Here is a 17,187-nt window from a genome sequence, read left to right as displayed (position 1 = left end):
TCAGTCTGAGCGTGACGTCGGGCGCTGCGTAGCCACTGCAAATTGATTTGTTCCTTTTGGCTATAAAAATTATCTGATCTAAACCAGATTCAGCAATCTGATAGATATGGTCGTTATTTATGATTCTGAGATATACGTTTTACAGCGAGATCTAACAGAAGTGCGGATACCAAATTTGGTTAGTCTAGCCTTAATAGTCTCTGAGATTTGTGGATGCCACAGATTTTCGTCCTTTGCGGGGGCGGAAGGGGGTGTGGCGAAATTTTGACACAAAACGGTCAAGGTCCGATATCACAGGAGTGTGGATACCAAATTTGGTTGCTCTAGCTTTTATGGGTTCTGAGATCCTTGAACTCATATTTTGCAATTGGCAAAACCGACCATGAAACCTGTGTGTTAGAAAGAGACAGAGCGAGAAAGAATGAAATTGTTTTCTTGATTTTGGCTATAATAATTATACGATCTGGTTCAGATTTTGCACTCTAAAACATATAGTCATCCTCTACGATTCTGCGTTTTTAATTTTATCGTATCTTTAAAAATGTAGATGCCACAGATTTTCGTTCTTTGTGGGGGCGGAAGTGGGCGGGGCGAAGTTTTGAAATATTTTTGTAGCAGTGACATATCACAGAAGTCTGGATCCAAAACATCGTTGCTCTAGCTCCAATAGTCTTTGAGCACTAGGCGCTGAAGGGGACGGACGGACGGACGGACGGACGGACGGACAGACGGACAGACAGACAGGGCTCAATCGACTCGGCTATTGATGCTGATCAAGAATATATATACTTTATATATATACACTCAAACTGTGACATCATCGCCAGAACGAACGAGAGTTTTTGAAAAACGATTTTCGAATGTGGGCCGGCAATGGTCACGATCACTTTTTTGATGCCCTAAACGGAAACGCCTAAGGTGGCTCGTTTTCTCAAGTGTCTATTGTTTCTTTCAAGAAAGGAAAATAAATAAGAAATAAACGAAATAATCGTGCCTGACCGTCAGTCGATCCCCTCAGATAGTGTGCAACAGCAGTAAACGGAGTCCAGTTCCATGTTTACCCAATCGGGTTCGGGAGTAATCCAAGCCTCGCTTCATTTGCATGGACTTTTGGCGTCGAGTGCCTCCATCCTCACATACCACATTCCACATGTACCGAGAGCTGAATTTGCATTTCTTATTACCAATTACAATTAAATAATCCATCGATTAGGCGATATGTAGAGAGTCGAGCGACCAGGTCTCAGTTTCCCTTCCTCCCCATATACGACTACTCCCTAAATCGTTGGCTGGATTCATTCGTTTGCCGATCTGGCTCCGCCCACAATGTTTTTGTTTATTCGTTTTCTACTTTTAGCGGGACACAAGGGCGTAGTCCCAAAGAGGGTGCTAAGTCAAAGTGATCTTTATTTAATTTTTTTTTGAAAATCTTGCCATTTTCAGGGCTTTTGGAAGTTCCGGGGAGAATCGTGAAAGTCCCAGTACTGCCGCTTCGTCTTGGCTTAATTAAATTATTCGAAATTATCGAAACGTGCGGGGCACTGACTGACATCCCCCCAATTCTCCCACTCCACACACACCCCCCTCAAATCTTTTGTTGTGTGTTGTACGAGTACATGATGTAGGCCAGCCAATTGTTTATGAAGTGCACAGCGAGTACGAGTAGTACATATGTATATACCCAATATAGAGCATGTATAGCTTTAGTTTAGCTTTAGTTTTCCGCACATAACCAAAAAGCAAGTACGTTGACGTTAAGATTTTAAGAAGATCATTGGCTGGAAGGAGCTTAGAGGGAATTTAAAAAATAGAAACAATGCTTATAGCTCTCCTTCGGCAGCAGCTCCAGCCCTCGAGTCCCGTCAAGTGGCAACGACATTGGAACATCCCTAACATGGTACCACTCATTTGGGAGGTTGCTGTCCAAGCGTAATTGCTGCAATCGATATTGGTTATTGTAGTGGCGCAGCTCCATGATGCGACGGCGACAGAACTGCCAGGTAATCGTACGCTTCGTGTTCAGCTGTCGGACGATGTCCGCCCAGATGCTCTTGTGCATGGCGGTGTTAAAGAAGTCGACGTGTTTGAAGTTCCACAGGCATTTGTGTTTTGAATACAGCGCGAGAAGCTTCAGATTAAACCGCTGCGAACGCGTCAGCAATGACGATCTATATTCTGTAGACAAATCATCGTCTGATTGTAATGATAAAGTCGATGATGAAGGTGATGGTGGACTCATTGATGCCATGTAGTTCTCCATCCACAACTGCAACCGTTAGCATCAAGAACAAGATCAAATTAATACCAACAAAATTTTACAATATGCGATGCATGTGTGTGTATCCACTTTAGTTAAGTTAAGCATGTGTCCATGGGTTTGTGAGATGTCCGTATTTCGGTGCCATTTCTTGTAAACAACTATATTTTGTTGCTTTTTATCTGCGGATGCCACTCGGAGGCGGTTCAGCATGAAGTCATGCTTGGTCTCAGCTCCAGCCCCATCTCCTCACGCATTCATCTTAATTACGAAGTTTTTATGATGACAATTTCGGGGCTGCGTTTCACTACAAGTCAAGTATATATTTCACTGTAAAAAAACTTCATTTGTAGATCAAGATTGTAGTTTTTTACTGCCACACCCGAGAACTTTTTTCTTCATACTAGAATTTTTGGTTATTTCCCTTTGTTTTTCCAGTTTTAATGCCAAGTGTAAACAAAGCGTCTCGGGCCAGACCATCGCCTGTTGTTCATTAAGTGTAGCAAAACGCTGAGAATGCATAAAAAAACGAGGGGGAACGTTGTGAGTTGCTGCGGAGACCGCAACTCTACATTTATACCCGATACTGCAAATTGATTTCTTGCTTTTGGCTACAAAAATGATCCGATCTGATTCAGATTCAGCAATCTGATAGATATGGTCATTATCTATGATTTTGCGTTTTTAGTTTTCTCGAATCTGCAATATTGTGGATGCAACAGATTTTCGTCCTTTGTGTGGGCGGAAGGGGGTGGGACGAAATTTGGAGATATACGTTTTATAGTGAGATCTAACAGGAGTGCGGATACTAAACTTGGTTACTCTAGCGTGAATAGTCTCTGAGATTTGTGGATGCCCCAGATTTTCGTCCTTTGCGGGGCGGAAGGGGAGGAGAGGGCGGATCCACAGGAGTGTGGATACCAAATTTGGTTGCTCTAGCTCTTATGGGTTCTGAGATCCTTGAACTCATATTTTGCAATTGGCAAAACCGACCATGAAACCTGTGTGTTAGAGAGAGACAGAGCGAGAAATAATGAAATTTTCTTGATTCTGGCTATAATAATTATACGATCTGGTTCAGAATTTGCCCTCTAGAAGATATAGTCATCTACGATTCTGCGTTTTTGGTTTTCTCGTATCGTCGAAATTGTGAAATTCGCCCTTTGTGGGAGCGGAAGTGGGCGGGGCAAAGTTTTGAAATTTTCTTGTAGCAGTGACATATCACAGAAGTCTGGATCCAAAACATCGTTGCTATAGCTCTTATAGTCTTTGAGCACTAGGCGCTGAAGGGGACGGACAGACGGACAGACGGACAGACGGACGGACGGACAGATGGACGGACGGACAGACGGACAGACAGACATGGCTCAATCGACTCGGCTATTGATGCTGATCAAGAATATATATACTTTATGGGGTCGGAAACGATTCCTTCCGGACGTTACACACATCCACTTTTACCAAAAATCTAATATACCCCAATACTCGTTTTGAGTATCGGGTATAATAATGCCATAAATTGGATAAACAATCCAAGCACAGTTTTCCAAAAAACAGACTTTATGGACAAGCAATTTAGTTTAGTGTTTACTCTGCTCTCCTCCTCCCACGCAGCTAGAGGGTCTCTCGATCTGATCACATCACGTATGGTAAAATATCATGTGAGAATGTTATATCAGTGTAGGACAGTACGTATTTAGTATAAATTATTGACAGACGATCGGAGAAACGCGGCTGATCCATATTCAGTTTATCGCGTTAAAAACTTTACATTAATCACGTCTGTCCCCCTTCTACTTACTCTTTCCGAAGTGTTGTCATTTGCTGATTTCACTTTTGCAGCTGCACCAACACAAAGAACTTTAGTAGAGGATTCGGTGTGCAACTCAGAGCCAATTTTGTTGGGCAATTTCCTAGGCTCCAGCTCTCTCAGTCTCCAAATTCCAGATGTTCCCACAGACAGAAAGAAGAACAGGGCTGAAAGGTTTATAAATATTAATTCACTCAAAGAAAAAATGAGAAGTCGAAACAGTTTTCGAATCGCGAATGAAGATAATCTCATTATTATTTTTCTTTTAAAACTAGTAATAATGTCGTTGGACTCCCTTTCCTTTGTGACACACTTTATTCTCAAATTCCAGAGTGATACGAGTACTTTTTTTTTACCAGTGTTAGTATATACATATGTGAGCTCCAAGAGAAGGGGGAATAAAATTCCACTCCAGACTCCGTATACTCTGTGTTTTCGACTGGTTTCCGTAGATGAAGCAAATGTTTAAGAGTTTAAGGGCAATTTGTGTTTTCCGACGCTTTTTGCAATAAGTATAGATTACCTTGACTACATCAATATTTCTGAAAGTAGTGCTCTTAATTGCTAGGGTCAGATGCGACTGAGAGAGGAGTTGCTCACTTTTGAAATCGTTTGCTGTTAAGTTTTCTGTTAATTATTGTGATATTACGCCACTCTGTCAACCGATGTCTTAGTAAGACTTTGTGTCGAGCTTCAGCTTGGACAAACAATGAAGTTGTTTGTCAATTGCTTGGGCAAATACTCGTACTCAGGTGGAAAAACAAATACCAGAATGGGGAAGAGGTTAAGATGGGAGACAAGAAAATATCAAATAAAGGGCCAATTAAGGAAGGTGATTGTGCGATTCTGTTTATCTTATCAACGACAAATTTTGACCCCAGGGGCGTCATTTACAATTCTCAATTTGTTTGCATACTAAAGCAACATTAGCCGAAGAGCTACCTACAAAAGAGAAGACGATGTTTCCTGATTCCCAATTCGTAGGCTATTGATAAACAATCAGTGGGGGAATATTCAAATTAGCCAGGTCTCATGTGTGATTAGCCGATTTCTCACACATTTCAAGCATCAAAGCAGACAGCAGACAGAACGGAACAGAACAGAACAGAACACAACAGAGCGGAGAAGACGTTGAGCTGACGGCTGGAGGGATCAGATCCCACAGAAGAAGCCGCCTTGAAATTTACGAAAAGAGCCGCCTATAAATCGCAAGATTTTAGCACTGCCCAGGGCTTTATCTAAAGCTCCATTCGGAACAGTATTCAAAGCATAAAGCGTAACCAATTGATTGCTAATTGATATTGATGTGTCGATTATTTTATGATTATTCTTTATGATCGTTAAATTCTGATAAACCAAAAGGCGAGCGAGATCGAACACCAAACTTGATTCAAATTTGTAGATCACGTTGAACAATCAAGCCACTCCCTGAGTACTTCTCTCCTGCTCTCCACTCTCATGCTTTTGTTTCGGCCATTTCAAGGTCTGTACAGAAACCGTCTGTTGGGTCAGACCTCCCTCCATTGACCAGAGCAGAGCTCTAACAATGCGGGTTCTGGCATCAATTTCATAGAAACGGCATTAGAAGTTACTCATACGCAGCGTGGGTTGGATAAGATTAACGAAAGCCCACATAGACATAGCTCATCCTCCCCATTCTCACTTGACTCTTTGCAGACAGCAGAATGAGCTCTAACAACTGCGGTTTCATCGATCCGCAGGGCCAGTTGAGCGCGGCCCTCGCTAATCGGGACATACGGGAATTCCACACTGCCCTGGACAGCGGTGCCCAGGCCAATCGCCAGGACGATCGAATGCCTCTCAGGTGGGCTCCTGCATTTAGCTGCTTCTCGAGTACGGAGCTCCTCCGAATTTGGTGGATCAGGGCGAGTTCACGCCCCTCCACCATGTGCTGAAGAATAGAAAGATTGAGGCAGGCACTAAGCTGGAGCTGATCCGACTTTTCCTGAAACAACCACTGTTGGACATTGACAGCTATCGGAACGGGCAGGTACGCCAGATGCTGAGGGATCAGTATCCGGAACTGCCGTTGCCGGAGCTGCGCGAGGCCGGAGCAGAGATCGACTGCGAGCGACTCCTCCGCACGCTGCGGGACGGAGACGAGAACCAGTTCGAGCAACAGTTCGCGGAGTACCACCAGAACGTCAGCGGAAACGCAGACAACCAATGCAATGCCAACCAGGAGGAGTATCAGTCCCTGCTGGCGGAGAGTATCAAGCGGGACAAGCAGCGAGCCTTTGAGGCCATCCTCGAGACGGGCATCAACATTAATCCTTCAAAATTGAGCGACATCAGCCCCGTGGAGTTGGCCGTAATCTGGGGCAACCACAGGGCGCTAGAGAAGCTGTTGATGCATCCGCAGCTGAGGCTGACATCGCATTCCAAGCTGCTGAACGCGGTTGTCAGTCGCCTGGGTGAGCAGCCGCTGGACGACTTCTGTGACCACCAGCGCTGCTTCCAGCTGCTGCTCGAGAGCGATCGTGTGGACATCAATGAGGCGGACAAGGCTGGCCTGGTGCCACTCTCCTATGCGGTCAAGTATCGCAACACAAAGGTGGCACAGGAGCTTCTACGGCAGGGAGCGTACATCGGGGCGAGAAGCGCGTTCGGAGATCTTCCCATACAGGAGATGGACCCGAAAGTGCTGGAGGAGCACTTCGATTCCTGCATCACCACCAACGGGGAGAAGCCCGGTGACCAGAGTTTCGAGATCATCATCAACTACAAGAATCTGATGAGACGCCAGCGAGAGCCCGGGCAGTCGGACAAGCGGAGCATTGGCCATCCTCACCAATTGGAGGACGAGATGACTCCAATCGCATACATCGCCGATTCCAAGGAGCTGCGTTACCTGCTGCAGCACCCGCTAATCTCGAGTTTCCTCTTCCTCAAGTGGCACCGCCTCTCGGTGATCTTCTATCTGAACTTTCTACTTTACTCTCTCTTCACTGCCTCCATTATCACGCATACGCTCCTTAAGTTCCACGAAAGCGACCACACGGGCCTGACTGCCCTCTTCGGCCTGTTCTCTTGGATAGGGATTGTGTATCTCATGATCCGAGAGGTCATACAGCTTGCCATGTTGCCGCTGCTGTACTTCAGGTCCATCACGAACCTGATGGAGGTGGCTCTCATTGTCTTGTCGATCCTAACCTGCATGGAAGCCAGCTACGACAAGGAGACGCAGCGCATACTGGCCGTCTTCACCATTCTGCTGGTGTCCGTGGAGTTCTGCCTGCTGGTTGGCTCCCTGCCAGTACTCTCAATTTCGACGCACATGCTCATGCTGCGCGCCGTCTCCAGCAGCTTCATCAAGAACTTTGCTCTCTACTCGATCTTTGTGCTTACGTTTAGTCTGTGCTTCTACATACTGTTTGGCAAGCCCCAGGTGGATTCCTCCTCTCCGAAGGACAGCACGCCAGAGCCAGCAAAGGAGGGAGAAGATGATAGTCACTTCAACACATTCTCCGTGCCCATCGAGGCGCTCATCAAGACGATTGTGATGCTCACGGGAGAATTTGATGCCGGTGACATAAAGTTTGACAGCGTCTACACTTACCTGATCTTCCTGCTCTTTGTGTTCTTCATGACCATTGTGCTGTTCAATCTCCTGAATGGTCTGGCTGTCAGCGATACTCAGGTGGGTTTATATTTCCTTTTCTTTCTCGGCTTTATCCAACTGTTTTCTCCCCTCTCTTTTCCCACAGGCCATCAAGGCCCAGGCGGAACTGAACGGCGCCATTGTCCGCACCAATCTGCTGACCCGCTACGAGCAAGTTCTCACTGGCCGACATGGACACGCTCAGACCTCATCGTCCCAGTTGAACAAAGGCAGTCGGTTCGCTCGAGGAAGACCATGAGCTAGTCACCGGTTCAATCGTAATTTTCTTCATGCTTTTCTTGAGTTTCACGCCCTCGTGGCTTTTCCCACACTTGGGACCCCACTAGGCAGAAAAGCGAAAGGAGAGAAAATCTTCACTGATGAATCGCCTGATCGGATCGGATGGGCTGTTATATACTCACAACACATACTCATTGGCCGCATTTGCGAATCGCTGGGCTGTCAACAATCTTGAATTGAAAGAGTGTCGGCACTTCGGTGTGCCAAAGATACATATCTTTACCCCTTGAATCAGCTCGTGTTGATTTTTCTGCCGTGCATTGCACTTTTGAGCTCAGGTCCTAAACGAGAGTCACACACCACACACATGCACATTATTATCATTATCATCATCATTATGATAATGACTGTGAGCGAACGAATGCTGATGAAGCCTCATTGTCAATGTCGAAAGTTATGGGATTGGTTAAAGAAACCCAAGGTGGGATATGAAAAGTATTGCGTTCTGCTCTGGCATAGGATCCCAGCTTTAATTTTAGGGGGATTCCCCTTCCAAGCAATGATGCGACAATCAACGGACATTGATTAACAACTGTATGTACATATGCATCTACAGTGCGTACACAGCAAGGCAGGCGCGATTAGATACAGGCCAGCGCCGAGCAGCGTAGACACCCAGTACCCTGCCACCCTCCGAGGGAAACAGAAAGCGATGAAGAGCGTATCCAATGAATTAATATTTCATTCTAGAACGCAGTTGTCTGCGTTAGTTGGGCACACACACACATAGTACATATATGCTGGCAGCGTTCCCATTCAATCTACTCGACGGCTGATGCGCGCCAGTAGCCCCCGCTGGAAACTTCCGCAGATTCTGGAACGCAGAGGATGCGGGCTATCGGCGACAGGGGAATACTACTAAGCAGAAAGAGAAGGCGAGTTCATATTATTGCCAATTTAATGCAAGAAAAATAAAGAGAGTGGAGTGGGCGATGCCAAAGGCAGAAGAAAGGCCGTAAACCAAAAGAAGAAGGCCTGTCTCGCTCTCTCTCGTGGGAATTGACTTTGAATTTCGAATATTTCGGTATCTATTTTCATTGCGGCCAAAAACGGAGAGACGATTCCGTGTATTGCGATGCCAGCATCAACGAAAATAGATGGCCAAATGGAAGTGCAAACATCTCTGAGGGGAGGGGTGGATTGTCGGGCGTGTGGCCGTGTGTCTTCTGTCAGTGTGTGATTGGGTACTGCTTGCTGCTTTCTGCTCGATGGCTGCCCCTAGAGCACGAGGTGCAGGCGTATCTGGAACACCAGCTGCTCGACGGTCTTCTTCAGGAGCGCCGCCAGGGACAGGATGAATCCCAGGAGGCTGAGGGAGAACAGCCAGGGCGTGGTCATGAGCACGGCAAAGAACACGAGCGTCTCGTCGCCCCGGGCATTGGCCATGCGCCACAGCAACTGGCGCTGGATGGTGCGCAGCTTGAACTTGCTGTTCCACAATCGGTGGCGCTTCGAGCCGACGGTTTCGTTGAAGCCCACGGTCTTCTCGACCAGCCAGAACACCGCGCAGCACAGCAGATGCAGCACCAGCAGCACGACCTTGACCACAGCGGTCTCCAAGACGAGGTGGTACAAGGCCACCATGCGCTGACGGTGCTCCGGCTGCATTGTGGAGAGCACGACTGCGCCGAGGGACTCCAGCGGGGAGACCCTGGGGGAAGGGCCGTCGGAGAGCTCCTCCCACTCCGAGTCCGACTTGGTGCGCTCTATCGAGCTGAACTCGCTCTGACAGGTCTGGCTCTGACAGGAGCACGACTCCTCCTCTTGGTCCTCCTCGGTGGGCATCGAGTAGTCGCCCTCGTAGTCGCCCTCGTAGCGGCAGTCGGAGTACTCTTCGTGGGGGTCGTCGTAGTAGTCTCCGCGGCTGTCCGGAGAAGCGCCGCCTGTCCAGAGGGAGCTCAACACGGGCGGTGGTCCCATCGAAGCCATCTGTGGCACAGCATTGAATCTGCAGTGGAGCCGGGGGTAAGTTATGTCCTGGGGGGAAGGGGAGTTTGGGCTGCTGCCGCTCACCCATCTGAATCCCCCATCGGAGGGAAGGTGGGGGCGTGAGCGTGACCTATTGGACCCATTGGGCGGGACAGCAGAGGATTGGTGTGGATTTGGCCTAGGAAGGGCATCGCATTGAGTCCATTCTTGTCGGCGGAATCTTCGGGGGGACCTGCAGCCCCGGCTGCTGCTGCTGCTGCTGGTCGGTAAAGACGAAGGATCCCATGGATCCGAAAATACCCCGCGAGCGGGTGAATGGGGAACGTGGATTGTTAATAGTTGGATTCATCTTATTCCAGCACCTGTGAGGAAATATTCGTTCATGGGCTTTGTTTTGTATTTGTATTTTTATTTACTTTATGTTCCCTGTGCTTTCGATATTTGCTGCAGTTCTCTGTGTTGTGCCGCTCTCTCCAGATATTCGTACTGAATGATTTCCAGAGCCAGTTCTGAACGGCTCCAAGTGATAGTTCAGGGCCCACTTCGATGTTGTGTTTCGAATCACAGGTCAGGTGACGTACTTTCCCTGGGCAGAGCTGCGACTTGCAATAGTTGATCGGCTTTGTTGGTTTGGGATAGGACTTGCGATAAATACCATGCCACCATACTCCTTGGTGTGGCCGAAATGTTGGCTACCATTCTGAGATTAAGGAGTTAAGGGTTATGGTTTAAGGAGAGTGGTGGAGGGGGGGGGGGGGGTATATTTTTGCTTGGCTTTACATCTTCCTTAAGCTGCTGTTTTGTGTCACAGCCAACCTGTCATTTGTACATTGAATTGCTGCTCGAGAGGTCTCTTTGGAGTCCTCTGTTCCCCGTGTACAAATTTACATAAAACCACAGGAAGCACTTAGGATTAATAGGGGGCACTCATCCCCCTCTACTCCCTCTCCCCCTTTTGGTGGTGTCATGGGTTAAGCATTTGCTGTGTTCGGCATTCAATTTGTGGCCTGATTTCTTACCTTTTATGATGCGCTATACGGCTGTAATCCATGTAGGACATTCACTTTGTTTATCCATTAAAAGGGGCTAAAGAGGGTAGTCCTGTAATCCAAAAGGGCATCCAGTATATCCAGAGCGAAGGTTAATGCATTCGATGGAGACCAGCCAGGCGGTTGACCAGAAGCTTAACGAGGCTTAAAATTTCCAAGAGGCCGCCAGCCGGCAAGTGTCATTGCAGTCCCTCTAGTCGACTCCACTCCAGTCCAGTTTTTTCCCAAACTGTGCGACGTGAATAACTTTGATGATTTCTTGGCCCAAAGGCGCCCACACAATATAAATACTCCTCCCTTTTTTGTCAATAAGTTTATTTTCAGTCGTTACAATTACGAATAACAGGCGAGTTTTTTCTACTTAAATCAAATATTAAAATTAAAAAACGAAACAGTTATTGGTTGATGTCCTTCAGCTTCTCTGGATCAGTCTACTCAAGCCAAATCAAATACTAAAATTAAAAAACGAAACAGTTATTGGTTGATGTTTTTCAGCTTCTCTGCATCCGTCTTGGCGGCCCACAAGCGGCACCCAATTTTTTTTATAGTCATCGCTGCACATGACTATTGCCCTCAAATACTCGGCCGGCACCCCAGTTTCCTCTGATGGTCTTAACATGGTCACTTTTTTTTTCCTTAAAAACGGCAGCAATTTTTTGCATTGTCTTCGAATTCCTTGAAACCATACCTCTTATTGCTGTGTAATGTTGGTTCATTACGTGGTTTCCCAAGGTGCTCAACCTTCCAATCATTTTGCCGCATAGTTTGCACTTGCAGCCATGCACGGGGGGCGAAGCCTTAGGGGAAATCGGTGTTTTCAAATTGTCCTTTCCACTTTCAGTACTAAGAATGTCTTCAGTAAACATGTCTGGAGAATTAAAAAGTTATTATATGTATTTTTTTTAAATTTTACTTATTTACTTACTTAAGTCTGGATCCTCCCGAACCTCCTGCTCCTGCTTCTCCTCCACGTGGTGCACTGGCTCAGACGAATCATATATTTCATCAGAAATAGTACACTCCATATCATTGACTGTATAATCAGAAATATTGTGAATATTGTCAGAAATGTTGTCAATATTCTCCTCAATATCGTGAGTTGTTGCCGACTCCTCCGTATGACCGTGCATATTGTCAATATCCTCAATATCGTGAGTTGTGGCCGACTCCTCCGTATGACCGTTCATATTGTTGTCAATATCCTCAATATCCTGAGTTGTGGCCGACTCCTCCGTATCACCGTGCATATTGTCAATATCCTCAATATCCTGAGTTGTGGCCGACTCCTCCGTATCACCGTGCATGTTGTCAATATCCTCAATATCGTGAGTTGTGGCCGACTCCTCCGTATGACCGTTCATACTGTTGTCAATGTCCTCAATATCCTGAGTTGTGGCCGACTCCTCCGTATCACCGTGCATATTGTCAATATCCTCAATATCTTGAGTTGTGGCCGACTCCTCCGTATCACCGTTCATATTGTTGTCAATATCCTCAATATCCTGAGATATCAGAACAGAAATATTCTGCACCGGAGTAACAGGCTCAGCATACTTCGCGTGCGTCGTCCCCGCTGAATGGAATACATTATTAGAAGAATATAATATAAATGTAACTAATTTACTTACCCTTACGTTGATGGTCCAGAAAAAAAAAGTAAAAATTAATCACTCCTGCTGCACTTATGTCGCAAACTTGGGCTGCACCGAACGACGTCATGTTGGCAATTTCCTGTGCTTTCGGGCTTTGCACTTTCCGGCCTTGCAGATGGTCCCAGTATATCCCGCATAATACATTAACAAGGGCACTGTCCACCCCGTCAATTCTTACACCTCCCAAATTAATGTACATCTTTGTCTTATTTTGTGTTCTTTATTTATGTTTTAAATAACGGGGCACGTATGGTTTTGGTATTTACTCATCGATAGTATTATAAGAAATACCAATGTACTTTATATGCCAACACACATTTATTCGAATACGACGATCAAGAAGGAAGAACGTTTACAGATATTTTGTTGCTATACGATACGGACCGATAAATATCACATAATTCCGCGTCTAGTTTCCTGATTTCAACATGTATAAAAATAAAAATAAAATAATTGTAAGGCAACATATATTAACCCTAACCAATCGAGATATTATACTGCAATTAGTTTTATGCGATATTATACTGCGATATGATACTGCGATAGATTTTATGCGATATTATACTGCGATAAGTCTGAGGCGAGTTATTCGACGATCGACAAAAATAGAGAAAAGAGTGAAATAAGTTAATAAGAGTAACCCAAGAACCGGGCCAAGATGGATAAAAAGATAGATTCAGAAATGCATAAATTGTCGTGTTTCGATGAGGACATAAAGGAACTCAATCCGTTCGAGCCGTATCAGGACATAGAGGAAGATATGTTCGAGCCGTCGCAATTGTCGTGTTTCGATGAGGACATAAATGAACTCAATCTGTTGGAGCCGTCGCAATTGTCGTGTTTCGATGAGGACATAAATGAACTCAATCTGTTCGAGCCGTATCAGGACAAAGAGGCAGAGGAACATCTGTCGTGTGGACCGCTGGACCGGCTGGTTAGTACATTGCATATGGATGTTGACGACGACGACACTGAAGGTGAGTAGATTGTGGCAATTACATTGGAGCAGGTGAATCAGACTTTTCTTCCTCCAGGTATCGTCGGTAACGATGATCTGGTCAACGATATTGGTCGCCTTCAAGCGAGCAATGAATTGCACAAAGGTACAGGCCCCCGAAAATCTGGTAACGGACGCATTGGAAGAACTGAAAATGCAAGGAAACATAATGAATGGACGCATTAACATGACTGTAAATTTACAGAAACTAAGCGACTCAGAATTTTCCATTTACATGGATGAGTATCACATGCCGTGGTACCAATATGCAAAAAAAGGACCGGTACATAAATGGAAAATTCTTGGAGTCGCTGCAATCCCAATTAACGGGAATGAAATTCATTATTTGTATTTCCACATTTGTCCCGTTTCCAAAACATCTGCACTAGGCAGGAATGCGGTCAAGGAAGGACTCGATTTAGTATTGAGGGAGGTTGAGAGTGGGGGCTTGTCAAGTCAACTGTTGGCAGTTGGATCCGACCACTGCTTGGCAAATTTCATGCCGTGCAGAAGGCCCTCCTTCTGCTGAGAGCTGGACAGGAACAGAAACCTACCGAGGGGGTAGTTTTTGAGAGAACTTTCCGGAGTCTTGCGGCCTCCGAAGTATCCTCGATTTCGGAGCAATATTTTTGCCAGGAGGCTCTTTTAGCCATCCTCGTTTCCTTTTTGTATAGGGCTAGACTGGTTTTATAGTCTGCCCAGTGAGTATCCTCCTTAGTTCTTGTGGCTCTATTGAATAGAGTCCTACAAGTGTCTAGTTGCTTAGACCACCAGGGGGGTTTCTTTTTCCCCCTTGGTCTGGTAGAAGGGCATGCTGCCTTGAAGGCTTTGTTGCACGCATCCGTAAACCTGTTCTCAAGACAGTTTAGGTTGTCTTCAGTGTTCGGGCAATTAGGGGCGTTAGGAGGGAGTAGCTCCTCCAGGGTTGTGTTATATTTTTCCCAGTTGGCTTTTCTGGGTTGATATAGTCGGTTGGTTTGGGAATATCGAAGGATAATATCGTCTCGATATACCTGTGGTCCGAGAAGGAGTGGTCTCCTGGGACTCTCCAGCTCTTGATTGTGTCCAGCAGTTTGCTTGACACTAGCGTGAGGTCAATGACCTCCTGCCGATTTTTAATTATAAATGTGGGGTCGTTACCCCGATTGCATATGAATAAATTTGAGTTCAGGATGAAGCTGAACAGTGACTCACCCCTTACATTCGTGTCCGTGCTCCCCCATTGGGTGTGGTTGGCGTTGGCATCGCAACCTATAAGTAGGTCTTTGACCGTCCTTTCGCTGTCGCTGGGTATTTTGCGAACAAGGTCGTTCGGAGGATCATCCTCCTCGTGGGCCATATAGGACGCCACCAGCCTGAGATGATTCCCTTTTAGTTCTAGGCTTACCGCCGTGTTATCGCTATCGCTATAATTATGGAGCAGAAAGATATTTAGGTGCTTTCTAGCAAGTATGCAGGTACGGATTTTACCTTCATTTTGGGATACAATGATCTTGTATTCCCTCGTCTCCAATCCACAGACCTTGCCTCCTACCACCCAAGGCTCCTGGATCAGGACTACGTCGGCTCCGCTTGCGTCTAGGCGGAGTATGAGAGCAGCCGAGGCTGGAGATTTATTTGAAGGATCCTTAGGACCATCTTCAAGATTCTCCACCACCGTGATTTCTGCGTCCGAGTCATCTGAGACTCTCTCTCGGCACATTTACTCAAAGTCGAGCATCAGCTCTGTCTCTGAGGAGAAGCCTTCCTGGTCTGGCTCCAGCTCGTCGTCAGGCGCTTCGATCTCCGCAGCGACATCCTGCACGTCTGGGTTGACGACAGGAAGCGCCGCGGCCGCCGCGTCCGATTTGTACACCTTGATGGTGACCGAGCTGAAGTCGAAGTTTAGCTCTCCTTTTGCTGCCTCTATCGGGGCCAGCGACTCTTTATTGAGAACGAGCACTGCCTGGTTAGTCGGCCCTTGTGTCGTCTCAACCTTGGCTACCTTCCAATCTGAGGTTGGTAGTCCTGGGTTGCATCTCTGCAGCATCTTGAGGATGCGTTCTGGCTCCTTAAAGGTAGCCGGCACCCAAATTCTGGCCCTCGGTCTGCTGGGCACCTCGCTCTAGTCGACTGCGACGAGTTTCGCCCAGCATAGACCTCGCCGACCTGCGCTACCGCCGCTTTATAAAGCTTTACAGAGCGCTCGTCTTCGCAGGCAATTATCTTAACATTGCCCTGGAACCACCCCATGTCCTTGCAGACTGGCGGAGGTCCAGGGTCTTTGTCGAGGAGTTCGAAGCAGCGGTCGGCCAGTGCCGCTTCCACCCACTTCCACTGACTCCTTGGGATTCTACCCTCTGCGCTGGCTCTGTCGAGGACACCAATTAGCGTCCATTTGGCATTTGGCAGCACTCTGGAGCGCTTTGCTACCGGTCCCAGTGTTTCCTGCGAGCGCTGCCTCTTGGCTTGGGGAGCCACCTTTTTCTGTTCCAAGGTGAACTCCGGGAGCACGGCCGAAGCCCATTCCACCTTCTTCAGCCAGTCGGCTGATGGGCTGGCTTCACTGCTGGCGTGTTGCCGACGGCGTATGTGCCCTGCACTCCTCTTTTCGGCATATGTGTAGCGTCTGGCTTGGGTGCTTGTCGACGGCAAGTCAACCCCCTCCGCTTTACCAGAAGGTCGGGCAGCCGCAATATTGCTTTTTGTTCTTGTTATACATCCTGTTCCCACGAGATGCAGAGAAAGGGAAAGGTCAGCCCGGGCAGAGATCCACGTTGCCCGGGTAAGGCATCATTAGAACAGGAGGCTGCCAAGTCCCTGAGCCCTCCGTTAGCGACTGGGCTAGTTTTTATACCAGGCCCACAGACAGGCTGACTCTCGGCACGGGTCGAGTAACACACTTAGTCCGGCCCGGTGTGAGGTGGGTGTGGGGGTTGGGATGTGGGTAGGTATTGTGTATGGATGGGAGTGTGTGAGCTACTTATTGAGGCGGCACCACAAGCGCATCGTCAGTGCTGCTACCTAGCTAACACCCGCTGGCTGTCCGGGACTGCTTATTTCGGTACTCTCCCGTGAGAGATGCCCGCTTATTCGCAGCTGACCTACCGAGGTAGGCCGTTCGCTATCCGCAACCCGCGACCCGTCCGGTGGCCTCAGCTAGGCCCCCTTTGAGCTACCTCACGAGCTCATCAGACCAGATATGCCGTGCAAAAGTGTAAGGGGAAAATTTCCCATATTGTGGAATCTGCCCACCTCAAAAAGGTTATCCTAAAAAATGATATACATGAGGATGTGTTGATGTCAATTATGTATGTCAAGGAATACAGGAAAGAAAATTACAAGAGTATCTTTGAGGCTACGAAATGGTAGACAACTTGCCCGACTACCTAATGTCTGATAAAGTTAAAGAAATCATTAAAAATGAAATAATGAACTTATTACGCGCTGTTGAAAAACATTTCGAATTTAGAAACGAACCAATATGTTTTAACAACATGAACAGCATTACCTTCGAGGAACGTGGCAAGCATTTATCAACAATTTTTAAAAACATAATGAAAGTATCGTTTGAAGAAGATTTGAACAGAAA

General features: G+C 46.9%; 1 protein-coding gene, 1 long non-coding RNA gene and 1 pseudogene across 3 annotated transcripts; 1 reads left to right on the top strand and 2 right to left on the bottom strand.

Annotated features, from left to right (window-relative positions):
- Positions 1-1,753: 1,753 nt before the first annotated feature.
- LOC117194447 lies at positions 1,754-2,312 on the bottom strand. Its single transcript, XM_033399015.1, has one exon. The coding sequence runs from the start codon at positions 2,258-2,260 to the stop codon at positions 1,790-1,792; it is 471 nt and encodes a 156-aa protein (XP_033254906.1). The 5' UTR covers positions 2,261-2,312; the 3' UTR covers positions 1,754-1,789.
- Positions 2,313-3,924: 1,612 nt separating this feature from the next.
- Positions 3,925-7,876, top strand: LOC117194624 (annotated as a pseudogene).
- A 5,131-nt stretch (positions 7,877-13,007) lies between these two features.
- On the bottom strand, positions 13,008-15,740 carry LOC117194448. Of its 2 annotated transcripts, none has more exons than XR_004474828.1 (3): positions 15,087-15,740; positions 14,811-15,022; positions 13,008-13,036 (listed from the first exon to the last, which is right to left on the bottom strand). It is a non-coding gene; the product is annotated as an uncharacterized LOC117194448 (long non-coding RNA). The 2 variants fall into 2 exon arrangements; XR_004474827.1 differs by lacking the exon at positions 13,008-13,036 and adding an exon at positions 13,725-13,764.
- Positions 15,741-17,187: the final 1,447 nt, after the last annotated feature.

Source organism: Drosophila miranda (genome assembly GCF_003369915.1).
Source record: "Drosophila miranda strain MSH22 chromosome Y unlocalized genomic scaffold, D.miranda_PacBio2.1 Contig_Y3_pilon, whole genome shotgun sequence".
NCBI lineage: Eukaryota > Metazoa > Arthropoda > Insecta > Diptera > Drosophilidae > Drosophila > Drosophila miranda.
The sequence above is the reverse complement of the archived record's forward strand: the minus strand, read 5'-3'. Positions and strand labels throughout refer to the sequence as shown.